This window comes from Notamacropus eugenii, chromosome 7 (assembly GCF_028372415.1).
Source record: "Notamacropus eugenii isolate mMacEug1 chromosome 7, mMacEug1.pri_v2, whole genome shotgun sequence".
Taxonomy (NCBI): domain Eukaryota; kingdom Metazoa; phylum Chordata; class Mammalia; order Diprotodontia; family Macropodidae; genus Notamacropus; species Notamacropus eugenii.
In genome coordinates, this window is record NC_092878.1 from 33,235,961 (window position 1) to 33,250,078 (window position 14,118).

At 35.5% G+C, this 14,118-nt stretch overlaps 1 protein-coding gene and 1 pseudogene across 1 annotated transcript in view; one reads left to right on the plus strand and one right to left on the minus strand.

Annotated features, from left to right (window-relative positions):
• LOC140513820 (enhancer of rudimentary homolog pseudogene) overlaps window positions 1-2,519 on the minus strand; it is a 58,722-nt pseudogene extending 56,203 nt beyond the window's left edge.
• The window catches only part of LOC140513777 (TP53-binding protein 1-like), a 115,339-nt gene that overhangs the window by 18,507 nt on the left and 82,714 nt on the right, over window positions 1-14,118 (plus strand). Inside the window, exons 3-8 of the mRNA XM_072623780.1 lie at window positions 2,514-2,584; window positions 4,558-4,654; window positions 5,197-5,450; window positions 6,198-6,355; window positions 6,717-6,863; window positions 10,938-11,012. Coding sequence (XP_072479881.1) covers window positions 2,514-2,584; window positions 4,558-4,654; window positions 5,197-5,450; window positions 6,198-6,355; window positions 6,717-6,863; window positions 10,938-11,012 — 802 coding nt within the window. The remainder of the gene's footprint in view (window positions 1-2,513; window positions 2,585-4,557; window positions 4,655-5,196; window positions 5,451-6,197; window positions 6,356-6,716; window positions 6,864-10,937; window positions 11,013-14,118) is intronic.

Below are 14,118 nucleotides of genomic sequence, written 5' to 3' on the forward strand. Positions count from 1 at the left end.
CCAGTTAGTGCTTCTTCTCAATTGTATTGTATATATTTACTTACGTGTATCTATGTCTTTTCCCTCTACTTCTCCTCACCTCCATGAAATGTAATTTCTCTGAGCAGGGACTGTTTCATCTTTGTTACTGTATCTTTCTCTGGAGCCTAGAACATAGAAAGTGTTTAATAGATGTTTGTTGCATGAAAGAATTTCTCTCAGTGACCTCATCAGTTCCTAGGGTTTTATTATCTTTCATTCAAGATGATTAAGAGCCATTGTTAAAAAGCTGTCCTTGAAGCCTGGGATTAAAATGTTGCCTTTGACTTTTTGTGTGATTTCCTGGCAAGTCATTTAACTATTCATTGTTCTAGGCATTTAAACACTACTATTTGCAGAAAAGTTGCCAGTCTCTATTGGTAGAATAAGTGCCCTCATTTGGGAGTTATCTACACCAGTGAAGTCACCAGTCATATCCCTAATCCTAAACCTATGTAGATGACTTGTAGGTCTGTATAGCCAGTCCCAGTTTCTCCTCTGAGCTTCTGGCCTGCATCACTGTTTGCCTATGGGATATTTCAAACTTGATATCCAAGATTTATCTCAGTTTCTTGATATTACAAACCTGTCTCAGAGATATCTCAAACTTAACAGGTCCAAAACATCTCATTATATTGCTCTCCAAACTTCCCTATTTTTGCCCCCAAGGCACCACCAGTCTTCTCATATCCCAAGTCTAGTAACTTTCCATTATCCTCTTCATTTTCCCTCACCCTGTATATCTAATCAGTTGGCAGTTGTCTTGTTTCTTTCTGACCCTCCTTAGTTCAAGCCTTCATCACATTTAGATTACTGAATTTGTCTCCTAATTGTACTTCCTGCCTCAAACCATTTCCTATTTCTGTCTTATCTTACATATTGCTGCCAAAGTGATTTTCCATTAGCCCAAATGTGATCTACAAAATAAACTTCATTGGTTCCCTGTTAACTCTCTAGGATAAAATAAACTCCTCTACTTAGCTTTTAAAGCCTTTCACAACCTGTCTTTCCATCCTCATTGTATGTTACTCATTAAACAACCCCACCCCCAGCCCATACCGACTAGTCTTTTCTGTGTCCCCCATGTACTCAGGTATGTCCTGAATCTTCCTTTGCAGTTGCCATCTCCACATGCCTGTAATTCACTCCATCCTCACCTCTGCTTCATCTCTCTTTTCCTTCAAGATTTAGCTAAAATATCACTATCAACCTTTCCTGATTTTCCATCCTTCCCCCCAAAAATGCTTATTTAGCTATTTTGTATTTATTTATATTCTGTACGTACTTCTCTCCCTCATTAGCACATAAGTTCCTTGAGAGTAGGGGTTATTTTATTTGTATTTTTATCCCTAGTGCCTGGTGTATAGTTACAGCTTAATAAATGCTTATGGATTGATTTTTTAAAAAATACTATAAATGGCTTATCTCCAGTCCTAGTAATGGGATGTCTTCTGCGTTAGTCATTTTCCTAAGTGTCGTACGAGCTTACAGAAAATTTTTATGCTTAATTCTTTCAGTATATATATCTGCACTGTTATTTTTTCCAGGATCTCAGAATTTGATTTCAGATTATTAATAATAGCTCATTGTTACAACATGTAGTTTATAAAACTCCCTCTGAGTTATGTGGAATTATCCTCATTTTACAGGTGAGGTAACGAAAGGGCTGAAATGGCTTATTAGAGGCCACATAACTAATAAATAGAGACATGACTTGATACCCAGGACTACTGAATCTTGGTGCCTTTCACAAGTTATTCTTGTGATAAATAGTCTTCGGAAAAATTGTTAAGAATTAGTTAAGAAATATTTAATAGTTAAGAATAGTTAAGAAATAGTTAAGAAATAGTTAAGAAAAATAGTAAGAAAGAAGATAATTTTATTATAGAAATAGCAACTGTACAAGAAGAGGTTGAATTGGATTTTTTAATGTTTTAATGTTTACTTTCAGTATTTCTTAGTCCTAGTCTCTTGGAACATTTTGTTAGAAAATTTGTAACATTCATCAGCCAAAAAAATTAATCCATCTTACCCTATTATTGGTCAAGGAAGTACACAGATAATTTGATGCAGAGTTAGTATTTGCAGAGCTGTGGAAGGTGATTTCAGAAAAAAATATCCATTTTAATAGATGCAAATTGAGAAGCATTAAAACCTATTTGAAGTCCTCTTTAAAAAATAATACAATAATGATACTTTAATGTGTGTTAGTATTTGATCCAAATGTTCTGTAACTCTTTCATTAGCATAATTAATAGATATTATTGGCATAAGGTATTTATTTTAGTATTTGAGACTAGTTCTGTTCTTAAGACTCACTGTTACCAAAGTCTGTTGCCTTTTAGCTACTATGACTAATTATATCTCAGAATATTAGTAACTAGTTTAATTGTTTTTTTGCTCTTTCCCTGAAATCACAATTTGTCTTCACATTCTGTGCTTATACCTGTAAATTTTTATCTTGATGCTTATAATAAATGACTTTTACATTTTAGGGGAAAATTTTTCGAGCACCTTTTTCTGTACTACCCCAGACATTTGTACCAGAATATGGAAACATTCCAAGGTAAGAAAGGTGTGAAATTAGCCTAGAATTAAGTGGTGAATTGCAAGGTTCAGAAATTAGTAGATATTTCACACTTGGGTCTTTAATTCATGGACTTTATAATTCCACTCTGAAATCTGTATTTGAATGAAAATCCCTGTAATGTAATGATACCCTTAGCACAGTGCCTGACAAATAACAGACTTTCAGTAAACGTTTATTGGATGAATGAATGAGTATATTTGGGAAGAATTGTGGGAGAAGAGTAATTATATGTTATTGAGATGCCCAAGCTTTTGTAAATAGTGATCACACAGTGTTATTCAGATTTGTTATGCGCACATTTCACATTCTAGTAAAAGGATTTCTAAACGCTCACGTATTGGGGAAATGACGACAAAACTCATGTTAATGAACCTGCTTAGATCCTCCGAGTCCTTTACCTAGGAGAGCTGTGTAAACTGTAGAGATAACGTTTATTTGGCATTTAGTTGTTTTCATTCTTTATAACCTCTTTTGGGGTTTTCTTGGCAAAGATACTGGAGTGTTTTGCCATTTCATTCACCCCCTTATTTTACAGATACGGAAACTGAGGCAAGCAGAGTTAAGTGACTTGCTCAGGGTTACATAGCTAGGAAATGTCTGAGGCCAGATTTGACCTCAGGAAGATGAGTCTTCCTGACTCCAGGCCCAGCACTCACTCTATCCACTGGGCCATCTAGCCGTCCCCTTTAACATTGATACTACATGTATTACCTACAGACTTCTATTGAGCATCGTTCTGTCTGCATTATTTTGTTCTACATATTGAATTATTTTTTTAAAAAATCATCTCTGTCTTCCGAAGAGTTGGACAAATGATGTTGGCAGAGAAATAAAGGTCCCACAGACAAGCAAATAAAGAAGTAAATTAAATGAGATATGAATAGAACCTATAAATAAAAATAAACTGATTTTTCAAAAATGGAACTTGTATTTCCTCACATCTATCCCATTTTCACACTTTCCTGTTTTGATTGAATGCACAACCATTCTTCTCATTTTCTAGTTTTAGAGCCTCAGAGTCAATTCTCCACTATCTTCTCTTTGAAATTCCCTCCTCCCACATCCCTTTAGTCCAGTTAGTTGCCAGGTCTTGTTGATTCAAGTCTCGCTGTTTTATATCCATAATCTAAGCTGCTGCCAATTGATGTTCCTAAAACAGGGGTCTGACTTAAGAAGCTTCAGGAGCTTCCTATGGCCTCTGGGATAAAATACAAAATCCATTTAAAACTTTTCATGATCTGCCTCCCATCTACCTTTCCAGTCTGTTGGCTATTAGTCCTTTTGACGATACATACACTCAGTCTCCTGCCTCCATTCTTTTGCATTAACTATCTCTCAGGTGTATAATACATTCCTTCTTTACCTTTGCCTCTTATAAGCCCTCGCTTCTTCACTATTATATAAGACTTTTCCTGACCTATTTTTCCTCTACCCTAGTTATCATTTGTCTCTTAACACTACTTTATATATACTCATCTGTGTATATGCTGTATATGTTGAAATGGAGGAATTTTTTTTCCTTTTTATCTGTAGTATTAAGGATGCCTTGCATATATGGAAACTTAATGAATGTTGAATTAAATTGAATTAAAAAAGGTTGTTGCATTTTATGGGATGGTAATTACAGAAAGATTTGTTGGGGTATACATGTCTGTGTGTATAGAGGTTATATATATATATGTGTGTGTGTGTGTGTGTGTGTGTGTGTATACACACTTATATAGTATGGCTCTTGGGTATATAGTAGGCTGTGAAAGTCATGGAATGAGAGCAACGGTCATACTAAAATTAGCACAAGAACAATGAGTAGATTATAGAAATGGGAAATGATTTATAATTCAGAAGTCATGTCAAGGACCTTCACAGCCTATTGATGTACCTTGACAAGTATATTCACTTAGTATGGTTTTTGTAAGATTAAATACATTAATGAGACCTGCCTTTTTCAGTTTTCTCGTTGATGCTTGCACATCTTTGGAACAACATCTTCATGTTAAGGGTCTTTTTAGGGTTTCTGGATCAGCTACCCATATAAAAGCACTGAAGGTAGGCATATTCCTTGACTATTTTTTCTTTCCACAGTTGTCTAATTAGGTTTTTGTTGTTACAGTTCTCAGATATGACATGAATGTGCAAAGGGTCTATGATTTTCTAGCATGTGGACTCCCTCTAACATCACTAACATCATATGACTTTAAATAATTACTGTGGAGATGTCTGTGAGCACCTTGCACATAGGTAGTTATTGGGGGGAGGGTTTGAACCCAGGTCTAATGACTCCCAAGCTCAGCATTATGTCCTCTCATCTTTTCGGTATTAATGAATGGTAGAGTTACAGCTGACCAGCTATTATTCCCTTTGTGGAAAGCATTTATAGCTTACATGAATCCAGTAGTTAAAGAAATTAAGTATTTTTGATTGTTTGCTAGAGCTTCTTGTGTGTTTTGTAATACATGACACCAGAAGCAAATAAATAAAAGAATTAAAGTTTACTAAGAAAAACTCTTTATCTTGAGATGTAAGCAGAGATTTTGATCAAAATGGAGATCTTAAATCAAAGAATACTGATGACTTGAAATTTATTTCAGAGGAAACTGAATCATGGTGAAAGCTGTCTGTCTTCTGCAGATCCACAGGATATCACAGATCTTATTAAGAAATTTTTTAGGGAGTTGCCAGAACCCATCTTTCCAGTTGATTTGCATGAAGCTTTTATCAAAGCTCAACAGTTGGAAACAGAGGAGAGGGATACTGCTACAATGTTGCTCTCTTGTCTTATGACTGACAATATAGTATATGTATTACGGTACTTCTTTAACTTTCTCCGGAATGTTTCTCTCAGGTAAGTAAAGATCAAGTACAAAAAATTTTAGCTATGGGGAACTTTTGGCTAGCCAGTTATAATTTTAAGCAACAGTACATTTATTTTGTTTTCAGCTATTTGGGATGGAAATATTTCTTAAAATTTATTTACATATTTCCTTATCTTCTCAAATGGAGTATATTGAATACAATTTCGTTTTTTCTTTATCATTTTGAATGTCATTATTTGTATACCGTAATACAGTGATCTCCAGGGGCCTGTTTCTGCAAGGCAGTTTACCCTAAAAGGTCTAACCTGTGATGCCATTTGATTTCATATTTCTGTTTTTTTATAATTTTTCTATTTCTTTCCTTGCTATCACCTGTCATTTCTCACTACAGTTTTTGTGCCTGCCTGTAACCACTCCTCTCACCCTTTCTGTTTGGCTACTTCTAATCAGTTATGAACTTTGAAACCAAATGCAATAACCAACTGTCTTACTATTATGTTTTAAATAAGTTAGTACTGATTGAGGATTTTGAGAAGCTTGGCTGTGAATAAAATATTAGTTTTGGATGCATGGATTTTATAAATTAATTTGACTGTTAGAAGCTTTTTTATTTCCTATTTCTTGGTTAAATTCCTGATAAGGTTTAGTATTTGCCTTATACATAGCCAATATTAAGTAAGAGTCCCTACAAATATGCCTGTTAGCTTCTTGAAATTGTTTCTTAGTTCAAATTTTGACTACGTTTAATGGTACCTACTTTTTTTTTTTTTTTAAAGAGTCAGTGAGAATAAGATGGATAGTTATAATCTTGCAGCAATGCTTGCTCCAAACCTTTTACATTCATGGAATGAGAAAGTGTCGAAGAATGCAAGGGAAGAAATTCGACTGGAGATTGCGGTGGTAAAGACCCTGATTGATCATGCAGCTGATATTGGTAAGAAAAGGTGAAATGTCTTCAGGGCAGAATGTTTATGGCTTGCCAGCTTCTCCCAACTAACCATTAAAACTCTGAGGCAGAAACAGTGAAAGAGTGCTGGACTAAGTTAGAGGCCTTGGGCTCACAGAGACCTCCAGCTCTTTTGCTTGCTCCATATGTGATCTTGACAGTCATTTAACCCTCGGGATTTCAGTTTTATCATCCGTAAAATGAAGGGGGTGAACCAAATGACTTCTGAAGGTTCCTTCAAGCTCAAGTATATGATTTAGGAACCTGTTCTCTGACAGAAGTTTAGTGTAGAATACCTTTATTTTTAAAACAACACAATAAAAACAACATTGTCAATGTTATCCTTTAGGGCGTGTGCCAGAGTTTATCATGGAAAAGATACCAGTCATGTTGGGTATTGATGGCCCCAATTCTACTCCATCACTAGACGACTGCGAAGAAGGTGAATATGAGTCTTCTATTGAACATAAGGAAAAGAGAAGACAGGGTGTAGGTGGTGAGTATTATTACTATTTGACCTAAGCATGGAGGTTTATAAGCTTTTATTATTTAAGGTAACTACTCAACAGAAATTTTTTTTACTACCTTCTTTATGTTAAGGGCTGTGGGAGATATAAAGACGCATACCATATTATTACCTCTCTTGGTGTATACAGTCTAGTTGAAGAGATAAAACATAGACTCCTAGAATTACAGAATTTTTTAGGTAAGAGGGGGAGCCTCTTCCAGACTCTTTATTTTACTAATGGGGAGACTATGCTTCATGTAGGTTAAGTGACCTGCCCAAGTTGTAGTGTTTGCTAATGACAAAGAGTCAGAATGTAGGTCTATAGAGTTCCTCTTGCAAAGAGTTAAAAATAGCAATATTAGTAAATGTAAGATTGTTAAAATGCCCTCGGCTTGAAGAAGAATGAGTTGTTAGGGAGGGCTAATTGGAATTTTATTTGGATAATCAAAAATGCATAATATTTGGCCTGGATGAGGAAATTCAGGTGTGGAAGGGCGTGGTACATGTGGGAGACAGTAAGTAGACTAACTTTGTTTAAATGAAGACTTAAATGGAGAAAGGGAAGAAATCAGAAAAGAAGACTGAGGACGGTCACGGAGAATCGTTGAACGCTAACTCAGGCGATTTTAAGTTTTATCATGTAAGCAGTGGCCACCAAGTGGAAGATTTGGTCAGAGTATTGATGTCCTGGAAATGATATTTTGGATGAGTCTTTAACAGTACACAGCATTATTTTTAGGCCAGAAAGACTGGAAGGGAATTGAGGAAGGTTTTTGCAATAATCCAGGTGTGAATAGTCAAGGCCTGGCCTAAATTGGTAGCATTGTAAAAAGGAAGGAATAGATGAAAAAGGTGCAAAGAGTCAATAGGACTGCAGGCCATTGTAATACAATTTTTAATAAAGTCAAATATATTTTAGGACTCACATAACTTAAAGTTAGAAGGGACCCTAAAAATCATGTAGTTCAATTTCCTTTACAGGCAAACAGTTTTTTAGGATTTAGGGGGATGTTGACAAAATCTTTTGTTTTTTTGCATTCGGTAGATTATATTTTTGTAGATTAAACTCAGACAAGACCAAAATAAAGCAGATGTAGACCTCCAGAGAAATTCTAGCCACACAGATGCATGTCATTCCAAAGCAGCTTCTTTGTATTTTTAAAGATAGCAGAAGGATGATGTACATCAAAAGGCCAGAGCTAGAGGTCAAGCCTAAAAGCTAGATAATTTATGTGATTGGTGCCTGACACTTAATAAATGTTTTTTGACCGCTGTACAGAAAGAGCAGATAAGCTACAGATATAAGCCTTGGGGTACACAGAAAGGAAAGTAGTGTCATCAAGTGGACTGGATCATTTTGTGTCTGCCTCCTTTCCATGGGATTCCCTTATACCTTTCGCTAGGTAGAACAAGAGGAACTCTCCATTGTTTTCAGGACCAGACTCTTAAGATTGCTTTTACGTATGAATTATATGTTTCTATGTAAATTTATTTTCTCCTGTCATCAGCTTCACTGCAATGGTCTGTGGTCCTATTGCGTAGTTTTTTAAATTATCTTTTGTGTCTGGGTTTTTTTTTTTTCTTCAAAGTTGCTCCTGGGGCTGAGAAAAGGCGGAGTGACAGATACATCCTGCTTGGGTTACTGGGAGGAAAGAGGAAGAGTGCCAGGTCTTTTTAGTTTTTTGTGCCCCATCTGTGCTCTATGTCAAATACTTACATATTTACACGCAGTCATCGTGCCAGTTCAAACTTTCTTTCCTGTTAGTTTCTATCCCAGTACATCCTGAATGTTCATCATTCTAGCTTGAACAGTCACTTTCATAGATCTTCCCTTCAGTTTCCTCCTGAAGGTTTGAGGAAGAAGCTTAAATCCTCTACATTCTAAGTTTCATGCCAGGTCTGTTCACACATATTATGTTGGGGTGAAGGCCCTTTGAAGGGCAGGGTAGTTTGTATCAACTGTCATCAAGACCAAGTTTCCCTTCATATAGTTCACCTAGCCTAACAGTGCCACCTCTCTAAGATGTTGTTTCAGCAGAGGCTGCCCTTTTATATTTTGTTCCAGTTGAGTATTTTTAGTTATCTTGTTAATTAGATCAGAAGCTTTGAAATATTGTTTTCAAGAGACTGACATTCTTCCTCCTATTCCTAGCTAACTGGTTAACTTCAAACATCCCAGAACCGAATCTCTGTAGTAACATTTAGGTTATCTAACGTTTAGGTTATCTAGTATGTGTCCCTGCTCTACTTATTAGCTACATAATATTCATATTTTAAATAAAACCCTGAATCAGCGAGTTAATATTGGCAAAAAGTATGACACAAATCTTGCTCTTTCGGTGGTTAAGTGGATTGTATTGTTTCTCTCTAGATAGTATTGATAATAAGATATAAATGCTGCCTTGGTTATCTATTATTAGCATGTCAGTATTGGTACTGGAAAGACAGCAATGCCTGGAACTGTGTGCCTGGCAGATAATGCTTGTCAAGAAGAAATGGTGAAACTGCTTAACCTAGGGATGGAGGTTTTAGAAGTATGAAAATGGCTTTAGTGTGTAGGTTTGATTATTGTGTTCAATTTGACCTAGAGTATAGGTTTGATTATTGTATTAAATTTGACACTGTGAATATAGGACTTTTAGAGCTGGAAGACATCTTGGAGAAATATAGAGATAATTTGGTTTGCCCCCCTTTTTAATATGCAAGGAAACTGAGACCCAAGGTCACAAAGATAGCAAAAGTAGCATACCCAGACTTGAATCTGGGTCTTCTCAATGTAAATAGCTTTATTTTACATTGCCACCTGCTTGTATGCAATTTATATTTGAGCTGTCTATACACTGTTAAAATAGTCTTTGTGCTTTAAACCATCAGTTTGTATATGTGTATATTGAAGAAGGACATTATACTGAACAGTTTCTTGAAGCTACCAGGTTTCCCCCCGAAGCCCAGATTGTGAAACTATGCTCTTTAAAGCCACTGAAGTAAAGTATTAAGACTGAACTCAAATAGGGGTTATGAATAATAAACACCCCCTTCCCCTCATATTTCTTGCATGATGGTAGCAGAAAATTACTTAATGGTAGAAATGGTTGGGAGGAGAGCCTTGTGTTTGGTTACTATAGTCTTGTCTGTTTCGTTTTAGATAAGTTGTGTTTGGTAAAAATATTGTTCTACATCTTCCTTGGAGTTGACTTTTGTTTTTTTTTTTTTACCATGTTCTGCAATCTTTTAGCAATAAGATGTTTCATGTCGTTAGGCTAGCTTATTGGTAAGAAATGCTGCAATACTCTGGAATGATTCCATTTTGTAGTCCTAAAGGCTTTATGGGTGCCTGTTACATCAGCTTGTCTCTACTCTGGTTTAAGCAGAATGAGGATTCTTTTTACTCGTGCTTGTTAGAGTGGAATTTGTCCCGCATCATCAGAATGGCTGTTTCTTTAGCATTGTACAATTGTTTAAGGGGTGAATTATTTGGAAATGAATTCAGAAAAATTTACAATTACTTTTCATCATCAATATGTACTAATTATTTTAAACAAATTTTAAAATATGTTACTTAACTCACATCGGGTTGTGAGGTAAACATTTGAAAACTTTAAAATGCTACATAAATGTGCATTAGTGATATTCGACATAAGGCCGTATAATACATTGTTTCACTTTCAAACTCCAAAATTACTTTTCAGAAAATTCACAACTTAGTCACCAATTTCATTTACTCATTAAAACCTTTTGCTTTTTAATTAGCATTTTCCCAGAGGTAAGAATACCTTCCAATTTTTTTTCTGCTGAGAAACATTTAGAAGTATAGTGTTGACTGTATTTGAATTGAAATATCCTCTCGAGAGATGCGAACTACTTAATTAAAATTATCTTTTGAAAGGTGCAAAATTTCTTTGTATTTCATTATTACTGGGCATCAATTCCACCTGTGACTATTTTTCTTATAATGACCTAATGAAAATGTATCTGCTGGTACAATTTTTTTTTAGCACATCATAAATATTAAATGTGTATTAACAGAGCAAGACATGATTGCTTCTGTGTCTTGCATTTCAGATTTTGTTAGTGGAGTACCGAATAAGCTTAAATGTAACAGAACACCCTCCACTACACCTCAGCAAGACAAAGCTGGTAAGTATCATACATGACTGTACTAGATGGAAGCTTTTGCAGTCTGTCTTTAACTTTGTTCTCTGACAAGATTTATTTGTGTTTAGTCAAAATTTGGCTTTTTAACAGTAAGGAAAAAATGTCAACATAATGCCAAATAAAGTAGAACTTTTGAGTGGGGATGCTGCATAGTGGAGTTTTTTAACCTTTTTTGTTTCATGGACCCTGTTGGCCATCTGATGAAATCTATCTATATCGACATATATAGATACATTGTACTCCTTGAAATATTTTTTAAGTATGTAAAATTAAATAAATGGTATTACAGAGGAAACCAGCAATATTGAAATAAAGATGTAATTTTTTTCCCATCTAAGTTCATGAACCCCTGAAACGTATCCAAGAATTTCTTGTGAGCATGGATTCCAGGTTGAGCCCCTCATATAGGGGGTTCCCTAGTGATATTGGTCATATTGTACTAGAAATTCTGAGATTAGAAAATTAAGCATTTTGTTCATAGGCTAATCTGCTGAAATGATTTTCTGTCTCTTTATAACTAAGTACTGCTAAACATGTAACAAAACTCAAGTGGGTTATTAACTTTTTTTTATTAATAGGTTATTCTATACCAGGGAGTTGAGTCAGTTTATATTTCAATTCTTGTGTAATTTTGTGTGAAATTGTTCATTATAATAGTTTGTCCATATTTTGTTATAAGTTCAAGTTCAAACTAATTTTTCAATGAATTTTTGGTTCAAATCTCTGAGTGCAAGCTCTCTTATGACTGCCTTACTCCACTAGTTGGTTGGTGTTTAGGTTACTGTTTGCTAGCACTAAGATTCTTGCAGTTATTTGTAACTTTCTTTACTTTCATCTGAACTACTGCATAGCCTGAATTTACTTTGTAATGTTTCTTTGACCTTTAGTCTTTATCTGCTTAAAAGCTGAATATATTTTTTTTTCCAGCGAGCTTTAAATAATAGGATTTTTAGATTCTCTGTTAAAGTATAAAACATTTTTGTTAAATAATTTTCCTGATCCCACTCCACTGTCAATCCAGTATTTATTTGTGTGTATATATTATTTTCCCACAGTAGAATGTGAGTTCTTGAGGACAAGGGACTAATCATTTCAGTTGTGTCTGACTTTTCTCTGACTCCATTTGGAGTTTTCTTGGCAGAGATACTGGAGTGGTTTGCCATTTCCTTCTCCAACTCCTTTTACGGATGAGGAACTGAGATCAACAAAGTTAAGTCACTGAATAAGGTGTGTGTGAAGTCTAGATTTGATCTCGTGAAGTTGAGTCTTCCTGATCTCAAGCTCAATGCAATATCCACTGTGCCATCTAGCTTCTATATGGTAGTCACTTCATATTTATTAAATTGAATTGAATTTTCCTAACAATTAGTGCTCTCCAAAAATAGAATGGATTGTTTTAGGAAGTAGTGAATTTCTTCCCTTCCCTTCCCCCGCAACTAGAGGGCTTTAATGTCTGGGTTACCACCTTTCAAGGATGTTATAGAGGACATTTCTTGTTCAGATACAGATAAGATGAGATGATTAGATGGCTCCTGAGGTCTTTTCCAACTGGGACTCTAGGAAAAGTAAAATTTTATTGAAAACTCACATTTTAGTATTCTGTGATGATGCTTTACTTTTTCTTTCTTTGAGTACTGGAAGCTAGGAGTGAAGTTGAAGGCATTAGGAGTAAATGCTTTGTGATTGGGTCCCTAGTGTTATGTTCAACTTTGCACTTCTCTCAAGCTCTGTAGTTTCCAACCCAGATGTCAGGAGATCTCAAACTCCTGCTCATGGAGAATGTGCCCTGATTAACCTTTATAAATTTTTTTCTGACTGGATTTATGAGTTGGGAACTTGTTTTTAAGACCTTTTTTCAAATGGACAACAAGAGCAAGAGTTTACAATATTCCTGGACCCCAAATTTTCCTGGAAACCATATGGTAGAGTAGAGAAACACACTGAATGTCAAGACTTCTGGATTGTAGTTCCAGCTCAGCTACTTACAGTAGTGCGCATGATCCTGGGTGAGTGATTCAGCTCCTCTGGATGTCAGTTTCTGCACTTATGAAATAAGGAGACTGAACCATGAGCTCTGGAGATGCCTTCTTGCTATAAAGATCTACAGTTTTACTCACACAGAGACATACTAATGATGGTGGGTGTTAAGCATCATAATATCTTCTAGAAGTCTCATTCTGCTTAAAATAGACACATCTGATGAATTATTGCCTTGCTGACATTTTCATCTTTCAGATGGTAGAGTGAACTGGCAGGGAAACTGGAGGTTAGGATTTAATTCTTGCCAGTAGAAATATAGTATAATGAATAGAGAGCTAATCTTGGAAATTGGGTTTATGTCCCATCTCTGACATATACTGGCTATGTGACCATGGGCATATCATTTAATCTGTCACGGTTGGAAGTCAGTAATAGCAAACTCAAATAGGAATAGGGGGTTACTAATCTATTCTAAGGATTCCTGTGTTGCATGTTGACGTAATTTTAAAATGTAATGCTTTCTATTTTTATTATATTTTTATTTACTGTATTAAATATTTCCCAATTACATTTTTATCTAGTTCTGGCTACAGGGGGCCACACATTTGATATCTGTGCTCTAAGCCACTCTTTAAGTTGCAGAGAACGTGCTGGCTTGTATTAATAGGGATAATTACCTCACCAGAGAGTTCCCTATACAAATGAAATCACAGTTATAGCCCCTAACCCTCACAAGGAAAAACTGGTGAGTAGTATTGAAGTGACCAGAAAAACTGAGAAAACTAATTGTGACTACATCATCTTAGAACGTACAAGGGATAGAAGGTGGAGCTGTGATTTCAGTGACTGCACCTGTGATTTTAATGGTATTGGGGACTTTCAGGTGAGCAAACTCCCTCTACCAATGTATGGTTATAGAGAACTGCCCAGAGCACTGAGAAGTAGAAGACTTGCTCAGGGTCACATAGCCATTCTGTAGTAGTCCACCATTACACAACCACTGTATAGCAAGGGAAAGAACCCTGGCCATAGTAATTTATCCTGAAATTGAGTAAACTAATTTTAGTAAGTCAGTTGTTGATTTTAGGTCAACTGTTCTTTAAATTAA